General features: G+C 42.0%; 1 protein-coding gene across 1 annotated transcript in view; it reads right to left on the bottom strand.

Annotated features, from left to right (window-relative positions):
* Positions 1-19,893, bottom strand: part of ATP8A2 (ATPase phospholipid transporting 8A2) — a 336,577-nt gene that overhangs the window by 13,257 nt on the left and 303,427 nt on the right. Inside the window, exon 35 of the mRNA XM_054164622.1 lies at positions 14,488-14,592. Coding sequence (XP_054020597.1) covers positions 14,488-14,592 — 105 coding nt within the window. The remainder of the gene's footprint in view (positions 1-14,487; positions 14,593-19,893) is intronic.

The following is a 19,893-nucleotide window of genomic DNA, read 5'->3' as shown; positions in this document are numbered from 1 at the left end:
ACACAACTCATTTCATCAAGCACTGTATGCCCAGAATTAACAAACAATGCCTGAGATCCTGACCTTTCCAAGCACCGTATCAGGTATATGAGTCTCACAAAGTTCAATGGACTTAAAAATAACCTAGGTGTCCAAATAGAATTACATTGAACCCTCAAATAACTGTTAGGTTATTTTGAAAAAGGTATTAAGCCTGCTTTAGTTCAAAGTTCCTCTGTGACTGAGTTAGGGTTTTTGCCCATCTCACCCTCGCACCTAACACTGAGATGGAGCCAGTGCAGCAGCCCCTTGCAGTGTGTTTATCCAACTGACATGAACCACATTTACACTGTTTCCATTTCCACAGTCTGCTCATTCTTTCATGTGGTCATTGCCAGCAGTAACTCCACTGGTTGTGCTGCAAACATGGTCACATATCTGAATGCCAACGCTGATACTCGTCTTGGATTACATTACAAATTCACCTACACTTGGTATACGGAATAGAAATCCCAGCAAGCACAGCTGCTGCTGTCAACAAGTTTACAACAGTTTTAAACAAACAAGTCCCTTTCACTGAAGCAGTTTGTTAACTTCAAACAGAAAGTAACCAAAGAGTCTCCAAGATGCCTATAATATGTAACCCAGTCATGCAGGCTTATATTCCACTTAATAGTCCATTAGGGTGGTATCCAGGCTCACGGTCCTCTGTTCAGTGCATGAGACATCCATAAAAAAAAGAAGGATTCCTCCTAGTTTCCCCTGTGGTCTCTAAACTCAGACACCTGAACTAGAAAGTGTACAGACTATGGATATTTGCTTAAAGAACTTTACAAGCTGTCAAAGTTTCACGCACTTGGTCTCTTCTGCCCCTTCATGGTTGGCCTTGATGATCTTAAAGGATTCTATGATTCTGTTATACAGTTCACTTGGCAACATAGAATCTCACCTGCAATAGACAGGGCAGGTTGTTTTCCCTGCCTGCAGTCAGTAGTATTCCTTCAATATAAAAGAGATCTTGATAACAGATTTATAAGCAAAACTATAGATTCCAACTGGGAGTGTCAGTCTTAAGAGCTATTGGACCATGAGATCTGCATGTGTTCAAGGAAGAACTTTGAGTTTCCACTAAACCCAGAGTTACAGCACAGAAGCTTCTAAGAATCTTTGATGATCCAACAGGTTAAAAAAACCACAACCCAAACCTCCTTGTAAGAAAAATCAAGCACATAAAGAAACCTCCAACTGCTCAAAACAGGCAGCATAACAGGAAGTACGTACTACAAAGAATCACCAGGTAAGGGGATGGCAAGCATGAAGGAAAATGTGACATTTCTCAAACCATTAGCAGGCTTTTAAAGTTGACAGCCCACAGAATCAATCATTACCAGTGCATATGCAAACTGTGATGCTCTATTGTGCAGCCTCCCACTGATTTTGGAGAATTGCTGGGTAACTAAATCCACTGACTGGTAAGTGTAGCAAAACACTCTTTAATTTCTCATCTTCCGCAGCTGGAGAACATACAGGGAGAGGTTTTCTGGTTTCAGCAGGAGAACTAGAGGTGGGTTTAGACAGATGGCTTAAAAAGGGAATGATAAACCAATCAAACATATTTGTCCTAAGGGACAATTAAGCAACACCTGCCACAAAATTCCAGCACAGTCTCTTCAATCTTCCCGTTTACCACACAGCACCAGACGAAGTGCAGAATGGTATCTGCTAGAGGCCAGTAATGGTTAGCTCCTGAGGATTCTATGTGCAATAGAATAGACCAGGTTGGAAAAGACCTTTGAGATCACCGAGTCCAACCCCTCACCCAACACTATCTATTCAACTAAACCACGGCAACAAGCGCCCCATCCAGTCTCTTCCTAAACACCTCCTCCCTGGGCAGCCCATTCCAATGGGCAATCACACTTTCTATGAAGAACTTCTTCCTAACATCCAGCCTAAACCTCCCCTGGCACAGCTTAAGACTGTGTCCTCTTGTTCTGTTGGTGGTTGCCTGGGAGAAGAGACCAACCCTCACCTGGCTACAGCCTCCCTTCAGGTAGTTGTAGTAGTCTAAGTTCACCCAAATTTCACTGAACTAAGAAGGTAAATAGAAGTAATCAAGGTGTGGCCTAAGCAGTGCTGAGTACAGGGGCAGAATGACTTCCCTGCTCCTTCTGGCCACACTATTCCTGATCCAGGCCAAGACGCCATTGGCCTTTTTGGCCACCTGGGCACACTACTGGCTCATGTTCAGTCTACCATCAACCAGTACCCCCAGGTCCCTCTCTGCTAGGCTGCTCTCCAGCCACTCTGTCCCCAGCCGGTAGCGCTGCATGGGGTTGCTGGGGCCAATGTGTAGGATACTGGAAGAAAGTGTGCTGTCCTGGGACTTCTGAACAGCAGTGACACATTACAGCTTTAAAGAAGCCAGAGCTAGACTGACTTAGATATTGCTAGCTATAAAACCGAACCCACACCTGACTTTCCTATTTGGAAAGTTACATTGGATTGTATCTATGCAGAGAAAGAAAAACCTCATAAAAGAATCAGAGCATTTGCAGTTTAAGTACAAGGGATGTTTAAGTAAACCTCAAGTCAAGACTAGTTAAGTACTCCAAAATGAACTCTTAATAAAGGTAAATGCAACACAGCTCTTCTAAAATGGATGAGTGATTTTTTAACAGATATTAGATCTCCCAATACAAGCCCTGAAAGGAAAGAGAAGGTAAGTGGGCTTCTTAGCTACCACATTTGTACTGATACCAAGAGTCTCTGCTTTCAGAAAAAGGTTTCAGTCTGCTACCAACAGATAAAGTGAAGGCTTCTCAGTTTCTCTCACTCTTAGAGGCAAATCATGCAAATTATGAGGTCAGACTTGCAGGCACCACATTAGACACTGCTCACAGAAATATTACTTGTAAATCAATCCCAAGTCTTAGCTGTGATTTTAAGTGTTAATTCTGCTTTCCAGTGACTCAGAGCCAGTGTCTAAACCCTCCCATGGAGTCTAAGGATGCATCTTAAGATGCATTGAGGCAAAAGGATAAGAGATCATATTCTGAATATTTGGTGTAGTTGTGTTCAGATCCAAGATCCCCAAAATGGTGTCAGAATGGAAGAAATCAGAAACACAGACATGTTTATGGGAGTCAGTGATCTGGAAAGTGACACTGAAGTATGGTTAAGTTGGTTAGTTAGTGACCTTGGAAGGGGTAAGGGAGTGACACCATCTATCTGTAATTATATAAAGGACAAAGGACACAGATGAAATGCTTTGAACTACACAAAACAAATAGTACACCAGAACAAAACCCATTAAAAATGTCCCAATTCTGAGGGCTACTATAGAAAACAACAACATTAAACCCAGACATCACTCAAGTAATCTAAAAGGAGATTCAGTTGCTATCAGTAATGAAGAATACCTTTGGCCAGAAATACCTTTGCAATGGCTTCCTAAGTGGGTCAAGATGATTTCTGTTTGCCTGGATGTCTGCACCAACAACATCATGTAAATTCATTAAGTGAATGACAAATCAAAAGGTAAACTAAAGGCAACATGTTATTCCCTAACAATATTTTCCATTCCAGGAGTAAAATGACTCTTCTGTTTTCATATCTGAATTGCTCTAAGGTGTCAACAGAGAATTTTCATCTTATCTTTTCTGTGTTCTCTTCTCATCCCTCACAAAAGGAAACAGACCTTAAATCTAGGCAACAAACATCTGGCTTTACACATTCAAATGAGTTGCATCAAAACAAACAGAATAATTCAAAGCTGACCACAAGGTCCCACTGGCTCATTTGCTCAAGTAATTAAAAAAAGATGAGCTTCAGCACCAATTAACCTACTGAGTGCTAATTAGCATTAATGAGGATTTGAGATGCTTGGTATAGCTTGACCCAGAATGTCCTCCAGAGTCCACTAATTGGCTAGTGGCAAAAGCAGGGCTTACGAAGAAGGGGAGGTTAAAGTGGATGCAGGTGTCTCTTAAAATTGGATCTTCCCTGAGAAAACACACACAGAGCCCAGTTAGAGAAAATTAAATAATCCAAGACCACCCTTCCCTTACCAGTACTGAACCCTTAAGAAATAAGCTTGTGTTTTGTGATGATTTACTAGAGGAGACAGAACGCACAGGCACAACAAATGGGCAAAGCCATTTATTTGCCATTGCTTTTAACTTGCTGCCCTCTGCATTATTCTGAATTGAGTCAGATGCACACAGATTACATTACTTGGTCTTGTTTCTGCTTTTCCACTTCCTCAAAGGAGGAACTGAGAATAGAATAGAATAAACCAGGTTGGAAGAGACCTTCAAGATCATCACGTCCAACCTATCATCCAACACCACCTAATCAACTGCTGGTGAGCCCTTACCAGAGCTGTACAAAGAAAATGCATAAGTATGTATCGAAGCTGCTGTCCCTCTGCCTTAAAAACAAAGACCCCATGGCCCAGGCATGGCCCTTCAGTGCAAGATACCCATGGCTAAGCCCAGAGAGAGGGCAAGTAAGGTACATCCATCCACCTGTGGGTAAGCCCACAGAACAAGCAAGCATGCAGTTGCTTTTCCTGACATCTGAATAGCTATGAATCCCCTTGCCCTACTGCCTGCAGGTGCATTGCCACCATATTTTTTACCCTTTGCTGCTGCTGCAGCATTTAGCAACAGATACACATTCTGCAGCTTGGTTTAAAATACAAAACCCTCCAAAACTTATGCTGAAATTCTGCCCTTAACTCCACAGCCTCCCTACTACTCCTACACGTTTTCAAATGGAGCAGCAACCAAATCCTTGTTCAGCCTCCTTTCCACTGTTGTTTAACCTGTTGTTGCCTGAGAAGCCCTGACTGGCCTCTGTATTCCCCTCCTGATCAAAGAAATGTCTGTCCTCACACTGTGAAAAACAGTTTGGGAGAGGAAAAGAAGTTTTTTTACAAAATATCCAGTGTAGCTAAACACAAGGTAAAGGATCAGGAAGTTTCTGCCCTTGTCAGCCTCAGCTGTAGATTAGATGTTGAGAAGACCATTGATACTCTTTTCTCCCTTTTTAAACTTTAGAATCAAAACATAATACTTCATTCCTTCTATGCATTCCAAACAGTAACTTACATGAAAGTTTGTTGTTTTGTCTATGGTTTAACTCGTTCTCTTTCAGTTTAGACACAAGTGCATTACAAGAATTCACACAACAGAATTGTTATGTAGTGGGCAGAGAAATGACAATAAAGGCAGGCTTGGCATAAGAAGAACATAAAACCAACATTCCTGCAGACCAAGAACTGAAAAGCAAAGCATGTAAATCATCTCATATGCAAGAGACACTAATGCAGAGGGTTCAGCAAAACTCTATGTTCAAACACCCAGGACAATCCAGGGCTGTGGAAGGACTGACTGGCTGAGTAAGCAAATACACCTCCACTGCTTAGGCTTCAGAGACATCCCTGATAGGAATTACCCTCCTACAGAACAGCTAAGTATCAACTGTAGGCTTCTGCTGGTTTTTCTCCCTTGGTCCGTAAAGGGAGATGTTATTTTTGGTTATCTAGCTTTGGATTGCAGGAATGTTTTACTATGAGGTCAGAATAGGAGGTCTTTTCAATTTAAAAGGCAAACAGGCATTACTGATAATGAAGCTGCAGTGTAATCAAAGGAAATCTCTAGAGCATTTCACGAGGAAGTGTCTGAGGCATATAAACAGTAAAACAAAAATCAGCATTTTCTTTGCAGAGTCAGCGTCTACACACACGGTTCCTTAATCACTCAGGATTCAGCTGGGGGGTAAAAAAAGACATCCAAATCCATGCTCCTTCTGCAATTTTCTTTAAATATTCCATAAGCCATCAACAAAACCCCAGACCATGGCTAGAAGATCAAAGGGTCACCAGGCACAAACCACAAGGAAATGAAGACAGAAGTGTGCCTGTGCCACTTGCAGGCCGAGATACACAAGAATTTACCTATGGGAGATGCCTCCTGCATCAAGATAGTCAGGCTTTAGGGAGCTCAAGTGCTTGCTGAAGGTTCAGCAACAGCCAGCTCTCCAAGGAAGCTGAAGGCCTTATGCTGTGCCATGGTATAACATCTCCCAGCAACTACCCAAATACTTGTCATAGCCACAGAGAAGCAGCTCTCTTTCTGTAAGGAGGAGGCAACTACTTAAGGAACTTTCCCTTTTTAAGAATTTCATTTGACATTATCCATTATCAAATGTTTGTTAAACAACAAATGCATCTGGATATGTGGCCCACCAAAAGTGACTTGGAACATACTTAAAGCATGCTTATAGTGGTGATCTCTCCAGACCTGCAGTGTGCAGGCTTGAGCCCAACTCACAGATGACTAAGTCATTTATCCTGCCTGCATATGAACATATTGAGTGTCACACAACTTCAGCAGCAGCTCTGTGGAAGTCCTTTGTGGTGACTGATGGCTAAACCAGTTTCTGCTCTTATCCATCAGTCAGAGAAGCTGACAGTGCTCCCTATACCATCCCACTTCCCTCAGCTTGTTCATTACACAAACCAACAGAAAGCTGAGCTGATCCAACTGAAGAGAGAGAGCAAAGGTGAGCCAATATGGCCATGGCTGGTAAGGAATAGTCTGGCAAACTCTTAAGCTCTGGAGAAACACTGTTATTACAGCTTGTGATCTGGCCCAGCAGCATGCTACATCACTGAAACAGCAGTCCTCCTTTCCTATTACATCTTGGAAATTCAAATGCAGACCCCCAACATGAAAAAGAGCCTGTGACCAGCGCATAGCAGTAATCCCTATGTAAGGTGTATGCAAGTCTACCCCTGTTGCCACATCCCCTTGTGCTAGAGTCAAAATCACCCTGCAACAGTAGATGGAGGACAAGGCATGTTGTGAGCTTCAGCCAGCCCTGTGTGCAGCACCCAGACTGTACATAGAGTCCTAGGACCAAATTCTCCACTCTAAGCCCACAAACTCTTCAGGCTGGTCCTTAAAGCTGTATGGCTAAGAGCAGGACAAAGCTTTTCCTTCCAGTGACAAGCAAGGATAATTTACATTTTGTCATCAAAATGTCCTAAGGCAGAAAAGCCAAATTGGTTCCTTTGATTCCACAAATCACATGGCAAATCCATTCTAGCCTTCATTTTTGAGGGTGGTATTTCCTAAATTTCTTTCCAAAACTACTACTTTGAATAGAAAACCAAGCACCTTTAAAAAAATAAATCTAAAAAAGCAGACAGTAAACATCATGTGCCTCTCTGAAAAGCAACAATCCCAAGAAAGCAATAAAGCAGATCTCTCTCTGCTTAGACTGCCTTCCATTTCTTATAAGCAATGCAAATATTAAGCATCTGTTTATGCATTTCATTACACTGGGGGGGGGGGACACACAAATAATTATCAGCTATCCCAAAGCCAGCTTAACACAAAAGCAAAGCCCATTTCTGGCTTTGGCTGTTACAAAATGTGGGAACTGACTCAATGTCTGAGAAGCAGAAAAAAAGCTAAGTGGCTTGCTGCTTTTCAGCTATCCTTTTGGTATCAGTGCTGTTTACTTCTTGTCCGTAAGTGCCTCACTTTGCACTTAGTCTAGTGGCTGCTTGGTTGTATCTTCTCCAGATAAGGTGGCAATACAGCTGCAATTATAACATTCTTTTCCCACTCACTCATTTTTTCTGAAGTAGTCACCTTGAAGGTTGAAGTTTTTCATGCTTGGTCTCTATGTAAAGGTGGCAGGTTTAGGGTTTTGGGTGGTTTGTTTTGTTGTTGTATTTTTTACGTTATCTGAACATTCTGGCTTTACAAAAGTACACTTGAAGACTTTGAGTAAAGTTAAAAAAAAGATTTCTGTGTTCAAAGACTCAAAACTTCTCTCCCTTTTTTTTTTTTCCTTCCTTATCCTTAGAAAGAAAAAAAAAAGTTGAACAGCTCAAGGCAAAAACTGGTGAACTTTGGAAGCGTCTGGATTTGGTTGATCTGCAAAAAACCAAATAGCTTTTCTCTAACTATTTCAGGATTTCACAATTTTCCACTAAAAATTTAATACCTAGCACAACTTTCTGGGTTTTTTTTTTGTCCTTGCCTCATGTAACTTAGTACTTCCATTCTTTGCCACAGATCAGAGGTGTGAATGCAGGCTGTCCTGCCTCTCTTCTGAGACTGGGTTAGCCAGCGGAGGCTGACTGCTGAAGCCATTAGGCTGGAATAGTTGTTTTGGAACAGTTCTCCTGCTGTGCAGCCTGGAGGGAAGATTTCTTCTTCTCTCCCCTGTGGAGATCCTCAGTGCCCAACCCAGTAACTCGGGATTAGGCACCAGAGAGATCGGCCCCTTAATCAGTTTTAACTTGCATCATCTTATGTCCTGTTCTTTCTAATCTTTGCTTCCAATTTACAACTTTATTTTGGCCTTTGTGCCGATACTGCACCTCTGTCAACTTCGACTCTGCTGGCAGATTTGATCACAGCTCTAAATCCTTCTCCAGGTCACCAGGTTTTAACCCTATTTGTGCACTGGATCTCCCTCAAGGTTACATGATAAGCACAGTCAGGATGTCAAATAATTAATTGCACTTGATACAGGCGATGTCAGCTCCAACTGGTTTGTGCTAGCAGCTGGGCACTTGGGTCCCCAGTGCCAGTGGGAGCATAACTCGCCCCCTCATCCCTTTGGCCAACTTCCAAAATCTTCTCTGTCCTCTGCTCCTTCCCACTTCTGCCCCACAGCCTCCCCACTATTCAACTCTGAGCAGAATCAAACCCAGCACTTTCAAGAGCCTCCCACACATGGGACAGAACTACTAGGAATTAACAGTACCTATTAAAATGAAATAATATGATGATTCTGTACTGATATGGGACAGGGGGGAGAGAGAAAAGACTCACTGTAAAATAAAACAAAATGATGCATTTTCTACCTACCATCCACGAATGTTTACCATATGGAATCAAAGAATTTTAAAAAACCCCACTGATATAATTTTATGTGCTTTCTGCTAGTAAAAGGAGTCTAATATCTTTTTACTGGGAAAGCTGCAAGGGAAAATCGTAAATACGCCAGTCACTTTGTTGTGTATGCTGGGGGAGAAATCTCAGCTTTGCTTCCCAGAAACCGTGCGAAGAACATCTGGAAAAATTGATAAAAACATTGAAACCTCAAAATCCAAATACAGCTCCCCCCTCTTCAACCTCATTTTACGCTCAGCTGCACTGGATGGGCCGGATTCAGATCACAGTCATGCGTATCCTGAGTAAATACGCTGAAGTCAACACATGGATGAAACGAGAATTTGGCTCCATATATCCAATGCTGCTTAACCAGTTGAAAACACAAGACTCAGTTTGTTTCAAGTAAGATTCATTGTACCTGCTGATGTGAAGAGGCCTTACTGGCACGGTCTCCCTATTCAAGTAGATGTAATTTGAAATGCATCAGTAAAGAGACAAAGTGCTTTGAAATATAATGAGCCCAAGCCTCCTTCCTCTTGATGTTAATGAAAAAGCTTGCCTTTTCCTTGGGAATTACGTGATCACATCCTCAGATCATTCATGAGTTTGTCAAGAGAAAAGTGAAGTCTGTTTTACCATTTCTGCTTCTGCTGGCATGAGGCTGCAGGCTCTGCCACTCTTGGCTCTTGCACAACCAAAAGCTTTAGTACAGTTTCCCACGTTCTCCTCTTGCACCTCCCCAGGGATCTGTGGAGTGGACAAGTCTCCACGGATACCTGCGTCAGCTCACTGATTACCCGTTGGGTCACACAGCTATTGAAATGAGATAGGTATCTGCCCTCATCTGACAAATAAAACTGAGGCTAAGATAAATAAGACGTCTCGCTCTCAGGGTGAGAGCTGGTCATGCATGTTGCACTAAAGCAACAGAGTTCAATTTTGTGAGAAGCACTTAAATGAAAGAAAATCTCCACCAGCAGGTCTCCTCGTTGAAGGCAGACAGAGGAGAGACTGTGGGGAACTGGTGTTTTAGGTACACCATGAACCAGTGTTTGTTTTATGGAATAGAAATGGAAGAAAGAGGTGGCCAGCTATCATGAGTGGCTGTCTAAAAGCAGCAAGAGTAAAAAGGCATATCAAAAAACGTTGGGCGAAAGCACACTGGAATGCTTCCTTGTCACTTGCAGCTGTACTTCACTAGCTCTGTAGTTGCTTCTCTTCACCTTCGTTAAAGGAAAAACACCGCCTCCCAGATTTCCAAATAATTTGAAGACATTTTGCTAATACTTCAGTGATGCAGGCACTTTTCTGCAATGCCCCAGACAGGCCTTTCAGCTTCTTGTAGAGTATGCAAATCATGAAAGCTACACTGTTTTTCAGTATCAAATAATCTAATGCTGGTCACTAACCGATTCAAAACAGAACAAGAAACAACCAAAAAAACTACTCTCAAAGGGGGCTCTCTGGCAATTCTAAGACAGAGAAACCCTCTGAAACAGGAAATCTACTGTTGCAAAGAGGGTGCTGCACAGCTTTGCTTGCTCTCTGGCCAGTGGAGCAATGAAGTGACATTCCAAAGTAAAGTTTGCGTTGGTCCCTAATCAGGCTTTACTCCACCTGAACTCCTGCTGACTTCAATGAGAAGTTAGATGGAGTGAAAAGTGAATGAGGACTTGAAGATTTGGCCAGTTATGAGCCAAGATTTAGTTGTAAACTTACTTAAAGACACAAAAACCTCTGCAGCTGAACTCAATGCCACTTTTGAATGCAAACCCATAGAAAAACTGTTTGTTTTCTTTGTGTAAATCTTGCATGTTAACATAATTAGGTCTGCTGGGCAGGTGTCTCCATATGTCCATGTTTGCTTTGGCATGCAAGCTGCCCCTCTCACCTCTCCAAATTCATGTAAATTTAGTGTTAAATCCTGCCTTTTGTTTCATCAGAGTGCCAGGGAGCCCCTCTCCCTTCTCAAGGCTTGCTCACATCACAGCTGGGCTGAAGTCCAGCCCAGCACTACTGGGTGCCAGGCTGGGGAGGGCAAGTGCAGGTACACATCCTCCATAAGTAGTCTGGCAACTATGGCATAAGATCTATCATCAGCCCCTTAACTGCACTCTCCCTCCTCTACTTCTTAAGCTATTTCTGGAGTTGCTAGTTTTCCAGACACTCCCCTCACTTCCCCCCAACCCCCCGCCCCCAAGCCCCCTCCAATGAAATCCCCCGTTCCTAGAATCGTCTGATTTTGTAATTATCCCAGCATGCAGAAGAAGTAGGCTTTGAGCTGTCCAGATACGTCATGAATGAGAATACAAGCCTTTTACAGCTCAAAACAATACAAGTGATACAACCTCTGAGCATCACTCTGACATTATTTACAAGGTTTTTAAGACCCAGCTGTAGTGTTTGGAATGCTGACACTCTCCCCTGTGCAAACCAAACACTCCCTGTGCTACCACTCACCCTGCTGTTTGCTCCCTGCCCTTAGTAAGGCAAAAACATGCACCTGCTTTTTTAGATCAATACAGCAAATCAATGTTTAGAAACTGTTCAAAGGGGCTGAGATTCACCAAGATGTAATGAGTACTAGTGCAGACAATTTTTTATTAACTGGAAAAGCTGTGTCTAGCAAGAACGGTGGGCAGGGTGAGGACCTCCTTAGGCTACGTGTATTTAGGTATCAAGTGGATACAGGTCTTGTGGCACTCCTTCCTCAAGTGCAGCGAGGACCCAGGTACTACACTGCTCACATTTTACAGAAATTCAACTGAGCCACAGCAAACTGTTGGCATCCTGTTGTGCAAGCCTAGATGCACTCACTGCTCTCCGGGCTTGGTGAGTTGGTTTTTGTTTAGCAGATTCATCCTAAACATTCAGATCTTGCACCTCATTTTTTGTCTAAGGTCTAGGCAACGATAAAAGCAATTAGCTCCCTAAGCATCTGTAATTGGGTGTGATTTTGTTTGTTGTTTGCTTGTGAAAAACATGGAACAAAAATAGTGTCTGCTATGTGGGCCAGGAAAATAGACTGTGATGACAGCCAGCTTATCTTCCACAGCTGCCTGAACAAACCAACATTTAATGGGTATGTGTTCAGGAACACTTCCAACCAAGAGCTAGCAATGTTACTTGGAAGTGGACAGACCTGTGCAGTTTAACCACAGCTCTCCACTTCCTAATGGAAATGAGGAGACTCGGGTTACTTTCCCTTGCTGCATGGTATCACATTGCTAGAAATACCCAAGAGCAATGGGGCTGGGGGCAGGAGGTGAGAGCTGAGCACATGTCTCAACTCATTTCCACCAGCTTCAAGAAAGTTTTTAAAAAACATGAATCAGAAAGACTAACTGCAGAAAGTTGGCACTCCACCTCTTTCCTGCCTCTCCTTCCCTTTGGACAAAACCACAATTTTCAGCAGGTGTGAAAGAGCCAGGGGACAAACAAGAGAGATAAAAGACAGAACAACTCTGAAGAGCACTCAGGAAGCCACATCACAAGCACAGCACAGCAGCTCCTAGTAGGGAGAGGCACTCTACCATTATCTAGTTCACAGATGGACCACCCAGAAAATCTGGGAGCAATTAGGAATGAGAACAAACAAATGCATGGAAAGAAGAGGGGAGGGAGAATGGGAAGGAGGACCAGAAGGGATTCCTTACATCATCTCCATGCAAGCGTTTCGAGAATGAAGTGTAGCTATATGGAGGAGGAATGCAGATGAAAGAGTTTGCAGTGAGAACACAATAAAATAAAAGGCTATAAAGACATGCACTGTATGAAGGAGTTACAGCATGGCTATCAAATTTACAGAAAGTCAGGACAGTGTGTAAACAGGGAAGAAACTCATCAAGTTCTTGGAGACAAAGACACAAACAAACAGATCAAATGCTCTCTCTCTCATTATTAACAGTATGTCAACCTGCCTTGCAACATAGTGATTCATCAGGCAAAACGTTGAATCACTCTCCACTGTCAGTAAATGGCACTAAATAGTGGCAGGAAAACATAAATGCTACAAACCAACACTAATGCAACTTTACACCCTTTGCACAGATGAGAACCACAGCAACAAGCCAACTCAAACCACCGGAGCCATGTGCCTTCAGACAGTGTTGTTTGCTGGCCTGGATTCCACTTCTCTGGAATCTAAACAGTCTACAAGTCAGCACCTCACAACACCCAGTTACACCTTTCTGTCCGGGGAGGCTGAACTGATTTTGGTACCAAGTGTTTTGGCTGCAACAGACTTCAAGCTCAGCCCTCTAAAAACAAGGGCCATTTTTAATTAAATACTTGATGTCAGGCATCTTTGTTGGTTTTAATTGTGGCAGAGAGGGTTGCCTTCGTGCTGCACAATTTGCATTCTCTTTTTGAACAATTTGATATGCAATTTGTGACTCCTGCAAGTAAGCACAGTACATAAACTGTGTTTCGTAGGAACCAAAAGTCACAGCAGAAGAATGACTCAAAGTAAAAAACTAAACATACCAAGTGTTTTGAAATGATCTTAATCAATAACACTGTGTTTACTTTGTCTTGGCTTCTGTGAAACGAACGCTGGTCCCCAGGGACATCTTATAAACATGTTGAAGTTCAAACAAGCATTTAAAAAGTTTTTCACTTTGCTATAATCTTGGTTCTCACTCCCTGATAATTTTCACTAAAAATAGGGCTTATTAACTCACAAGTTCAGCTGAAAAAAAGAATCTATCCACTCATCTCAGCAGCAGCTACAATATGGCAATTAGTTTACCTTAGAATAGACATCAAAGGCTCAAAGGATGACCCTGCCCTAGAAGAACAAAATCTTTTAAAAGCCCTATTCCACTCAGCTTGCTAGTTTATAAGGTTTGCTAAAATCCAGTTTAATGATCATGTAGTTTCTTAGCAAGTCATGTGGTGCCATATTGTGAGTTAGTTATAAAACCTTTTTGAACTTGGGGAGCTTTTCTGACCAGCTGATGCAGGACCATATTCTGCGATGGTAAATGAAACTGTTGGATGCAAAAGCCTCAGTACGATTTTCTTTGTGTTCATTTAGAAGAGACAAAAGTTCCCACACAATACATACTCTCCCCTTACAGCGAAAGATTCAATAATAACAATATGCTCAAGTCCATATGGTGTGGATATAAGAGAGAGGCATAACTGAGAACCCTCAAAAAACAGGGGCTGCATTGGAGAAAAGCAAAAGCATTTAAACAACCAAAAACCACAAACAAAGAAAAAAAAAAGATCCCTTAGGGTGAAACTGGCACACTGGACTAGCCAGTTCTCCTTTTGGAAGCATCTATCTTTGTCTTTCAAAATTAGTCTGGCTCAGTGGCCAGGTGATAGCACTACATGTTACCAGGCAAGAGACTGAGTGGCAGCTTCCAGTACAGCCTCAGAACAATAACGCAAGAGAAATGAAACTGGAAGGGATGATTTCAGTAAGGGGAGCAGACATATATGAAAAGGAATAACAACAAATAATGAAAGAAACCTTCTTACCCTATCTTACCCAGATTTGAATAGTGAATGAAAAACAGGGAGGGGGAGAGAACAAGAAAGATCTGTTTTAAACATTAACGTGAACTTGCCGCACCTCTTCCCATTACTATCACGAAGCATGGCTTTTCCCAGCTCTCTTGTCTTCGTCTCCAACTCCTGAACTTGCTCCAGCAAAGTTTTATGGTAGGTATGCTTGGCCCTGTTCCACAAGGAAAAGACAAAAAAAACAAAACAAGAAAGCCATATGAACATTTGTTTTGCTACAAACCCCAAATTTCACCTCTCAGGTTAGAGGCACGAAGCTGACCCTTGAAGGAAATAAGGCACAGCGCATGCATGTCAGTTCAGGTTCACAATACCCGGGAATACATTACTTAAGAAACGAGAAATCAGAAAGACTTTAAATTCAGCAGAGTTCAGCTGCTTCAACACACCACTCAAAATCTAACCAAGCAGCAAAGCTATGGGCCTATGGAGGCCTGACACTGCTGCCGTGGGACTGCTCAGGACCCAGGCATTCAGACAAAAGAGCTGGGTTTCATTGAATATTCATGGCAGTAAAACATGATTCTACTCTGTCTTTTGAGCTATGCGTGGCACTGCTCTGAAAACCTGAGGAGAGTCTTGGATAATAATTGCCATTCAAGCCCCTTTATTTTCATTTATCAGTCTCACATGACTTGGAAAGGCACTTCTCTCCCCACTGAGCTTTCAAAGTGATGGTAACAAGTCTGGCTGTGCCCTATTTTCTCAGCTTGGGGGATTCAAAGAGTAATCCATGTATCACATGTGCATCCAAAATTTGGAGAGCAATGTCGCCCACGGAGAGACTTACGCCTTTTTTCCCCCTGTTTCGCCTTACTGCTCCAGCGCTATTACACCAAAATTAAAAGACAGAATATAGTCCCCTGCCTTGACACTTACAAAGCAGTAACACAAAATGCAGAGATCTTTCTCCAATGGGCAGTGTTGCTTAAAGTGTCCCATGAGATAATATTGATTTGCATGTGACTACACAATAAGCTTGACGCAAGATGGAGCCAAGTCAGCTATGACACCACTTGCTTCGTGGCATTAGAATAATTTTCTTCAGCTCTAGAGATGGCAAAAATTTACTTAAAGTTTTAGAAAATCCTGACGTGCAGGTACTGTGTAATCTTGAAGCAGTGCTGCAAAACAACGTCCAATTCCCTCCAGCAGAAAAAGAGTAACTGCTGTACATGTAATTAAAATATAATGAAGATGCATTTATTTTTAAAAAGCATGATTCCTATTACTCTTTCCACTGGGAATAAGAAACAAGGACCACAAAGTTTTCCCTGACATTATTTTAAATGACAGTGCCTTGATGTTAATACTAGGTTATCCGGTCTTTGTGTCGCAGAATTAGGCCCCAGATGTCTTAAAATAAGGAGCGAAAATGGAAACTACTTTTCAAAACACATCTGCATTTACGAGGGAAGAAAAGCGAACAACAAAAGATGAAGCACAGCAAAATATGGAGGTAAAGAGTATCAGGATGTAGGCAGAAGAGCACCCTATTAAAACAAATCACCAAATGCCTACGATTTGAAAGGAAACACAAATGTACCATGAGGGGAAAAAAATCAGTAGCAAGGATATTTTAAAACCACAAAATGTTTCAAGAATGTGAGATTACCAATAGCTGCACAGACATTAATTAGATTCAAGTTCCAGTAAGTAGTTAGGCTAATGATTAGCCTGGGCTTCTCCTTGAGGAAGGGAAACTATAGCCATCAAAACGAGAAAGCTTTGAGCTATTAATTCTTATAATCTTTACAGTTGACTTTACTATCACTTTCTAGGTAAATACATTGAAATTTTGACCTTGAACTTCTACAATCCTTTATAACCAGTGTTCCCACAGACAAGAACACAGAAGTCTACAAATTATTCAATCTCTCCAAAGGTTCCATGTTTATCTTACTATAAACAGTAAGAGATGAGAGATGTCTTTCTTTTCCCTTTGAGTGAATATGAATTCAAAATTCAACACAATGGAGCCTGAGCAATAAAATCCAATTGGTGCAGCACAGCACAAGGAAGCATTGCACTGATGTTTCACAATATGAGATCCTGTGTTTGATGTTCAGCTGGAATTTGATACATGACAAAGTCAAACTCGCCTTTCACACACACACCAGGACACTAAGATCATGCACCACAAGAGCAGGCAAAAGGTTATCTTTGTGTTATGGGTGGCCCTTTGCCTTCCAAGCCAGGGAAGTGCATAGCTTCACTTCACTGCTTCAGGAAAATATTTGGAGATTTGGGAGGCCAGAATCTATCAGGGAAAAGCATGGTTACACTCATAAACTTCTCTCAGACATGATGACATCTCTATTCTGCCTCATTACCCTCAACATAATTTTAGGAGCCTTGTGCTCCAGGGACTGCAATTGTGCGCAAGGATGTGAAGAGCAACTCACAGCTCTCTCTGTCATTTACACTGTGGAGCTGGCAAGTGCAACACACTTCTCCCTTCATGGCAAGAAAAGTACATTAAGTTTTTGGTAATAGTTGGAAGGCTCAAGAAATTTTTCACTGTAACACTAACTATTTAAGACACCAACTATTAATAAATTCCTGCGCTCTTGCCTTATTTTCCTGGAATGCATTCTGTGTTTTTATGATTCTCACATAGCTTTGTGGCTCAGCTATTTCGAGCCCTCCTAGCACCGGTGACACATGCCAAGTGTGAGGAAGCACTCACCTTATAAAGCTCAGTTTGCTTCCATGGTAGGACAAGTGGGACTTTTACAAGGCAAAAAACAAATTCAAACCAAGCCACTGGATTCTGGGTAGTGGACCAAAGTTAACAATGTAGTATTGCAGCCAAGTATTAATAAGCTTCCTTCTCATTTTAAAGAGTTTTCCACATTTCCCTGATTCACTTTAAATGGGGGTGGGGAGGGTGGGGGTGGGAAGAGGTAAATAAAGCCTGGATCTGCAGAGAACATGAAAAATAAGAGGTGCTCTGACAACCATAGCCTGCATAACAAAGGGAACATGTAAAAGTAGCTCTTTCTTCCAACATTAAATGTTTTGGTAGTGGATGCAGCACAACACTTTGAAAACAAAGATTTGCATGGGTTTGAAACACTTTCCAATCCCTTTTAATCTTCTTCCAGACAAAAGCTATGCATTGTTTTTATGGTTTCCCAGCAGTATTTTGTACCGAAATTAGGCATTCACCTTCTGGGTCACATGGAAGCTCATTCTGTGGACATATGCTTTATGTCCAAAAGAAACTGAAAGGGATAAATTCCATAATCATGAGAAGTCAGAGCTGTTGGAATTTTATGGCCAAAAGCAGATTCTGCTGATTTACAGACAGCACTGTGGTGTAACCACTGCTGTGTAAATCTGCCTGCTCATTTCCAGAGACCTTGGGCTCAAGTTTTGGATGGCAAGCTTCTTGGAAAGGAAACAGACCTTTACTCCTTCCACATGGCAGTGCCGATAGCTGTGTCATTTCGTTTATCCCAGCTAAAATGTTAATGGTGTTAATTTCTCAGTGATGTGTTTAAAAAAAAAAAAGAAAAAACAAAAGTCCTGCTCAGAGAAGGGCTTTTGGCTTTTTCACTTCATGTTGATAGGAATGTCCCATTTCAAATCTGCTGGGAAAATGTCCAGTCTATCAATCATGCATGTTTGTCTTGAGAGCTTCACAATCGCTGTACATTCTTGGTCTGAACCACTGAAAGGATTATGTTGCTGAGACTTCTCAAAGAAATACTGAAGGCTGAGTCAGCAACAGGTCTAAATGAGTAATAGCTGAGGATGACCCTGTCTTGGTCTGGTCTGTTTTACAGTTCTTGAGTCATTTTTGCCAAGAACTGATAGGAACAGAAGATAGCTTCAGGACATTCAATTATCATGAAAACATTTCAAATACTAAAGCATAATCATGGATGCCTAAATATGTATTTGATCCCTGATGCTGCAGACAGCTGAGCTCCTCTCTAGCTTTAATCACAAAAGCAGTCCCACTGACTCCTAAGCAGGTAATTCTAAATAATGCCTGACACAGGAGCAGGGCTCATTATGCTAAATGAATTTTAAGAGTTTTCTTTGGAGCTTTAGAAAGCAAGTCACACACTAAGTACCTGAATTTTAAACATTTTGGCCTCACCTTTACAATTAAAAAATATTTAAAAAATCTATGTTGTAAAAGTAACAAAACTCCCTCTAGCATATTAAACTATTGATCATGGTTTGGCCTGAAACAGAAATTGTACATGATGGACAGGTTACACTGGGTTGGAGAGGACTGTCAAAGGTCATCTTGTCCAACCCCCTTGCAGTGAGCAGTGACACCTCTAACTAAATCACACTACCTTGCCCCTGAACTCAGCACTGGTTAGGCCACACCTTAAGTCCTGTGTCCAGTTCTGGGCCCCTCAGTTTAGGAAAGATGTTGAGTTGCTGGAATGTGTCCAGAAGGGCAATAAAGCTGGGGAGAGGTTTGGAGCACAAGCCCTATGAGGAGAGGCTGAGGGAGCTGGGGTTGCTTAGCCTGGAGAAGAGGAAGCTCAGAGGAGACCTTATTGCTGTCTACAACTACCTGAAGGGAGATTGTAGCCAGGTGGGGCTTGGTCTCTTCTCCCAGGCAACCACCAACAGAACAAGAGGACACAGTCTCAAGCTGCACCAGGGGAGGTTTAGGCTGGATGTTAGGAAGAAGTTCTTCACAGAAATTGTGATTGCCCATTGGAATGGGCTGCCCAGGGAGGTGGTGGAGTCACCATCACTGGAAGTGTTTAGGAAGAGACTGGATGGGATGCTTGGTGCCATGGTTTAGTTGATTAGATAGTATTGGATGATAGGTTGGACTCGATCTCAAAGGTCTTTTCCAACCTGGTTAATTCTATTATATTCTACCCAGCACCACATCGAGTCTGATCTTGAATATCTCCAGGGATGGGGCCTCAGCCATATCCCCAGGCAAATAATTATGATACTTAGCTTTAATTTTACCAGTGTAGCTTGTGAAAATTAAGCCAAAAAAAACCCAGAAAACAGCAAAACATTTAATTACTTCTTACTGATCAGCAAATTTGCCTACTAGTTTAGTTTAGCTGTGCTACCAGCTCTCTAGGAAGAAGACAAGATTTTCAGATATACGCATATGATCTAACTTATTCTTTTATGCCAGTGTTTGAAGTGTGCCTATGTGCAGGAAGCCTTCTGCCTTTTCAGCATTTTCTGTATTTCTCTGTAAATATCAGTGAGCTTGCAGCATTATGTTTACATTTGGACTTCATGATCTTGAGAGGTCTTTTCCAAGCTAAATGATTCTACGATTCTAGGAATCTTCTTGGCTGACTGGCAGGTCATTCCTGGAGAAAAATGTGTGTTACAATGATTTCACTTCAAGCCTTTGTGACAAGCTAACTTATCTTCCTTCTTTACCCCAGCCAGGATCTGCCTTTTTACCCACAGTTGGAATGCCTTGGGTCCTCCTTGCACACGGTTA

The sequence above is a fragment of the Dryobates pubescens genome, chromosome 10 (genome assembly GCF_014839835.1).
Source record: "Dryobates pubescens isolate bDryPub1 chromosome 10, bDryPub1.pri, whole genome shotgun sequence".
NCBI lineage: Eukaryota > Metazoa > Chordata > Aves > Piciformes > Picidae > Dryobates > Dryobates pubescens.
This window is presented reverse-complemented; position numbering and strand designations above follow the sequence as displayed.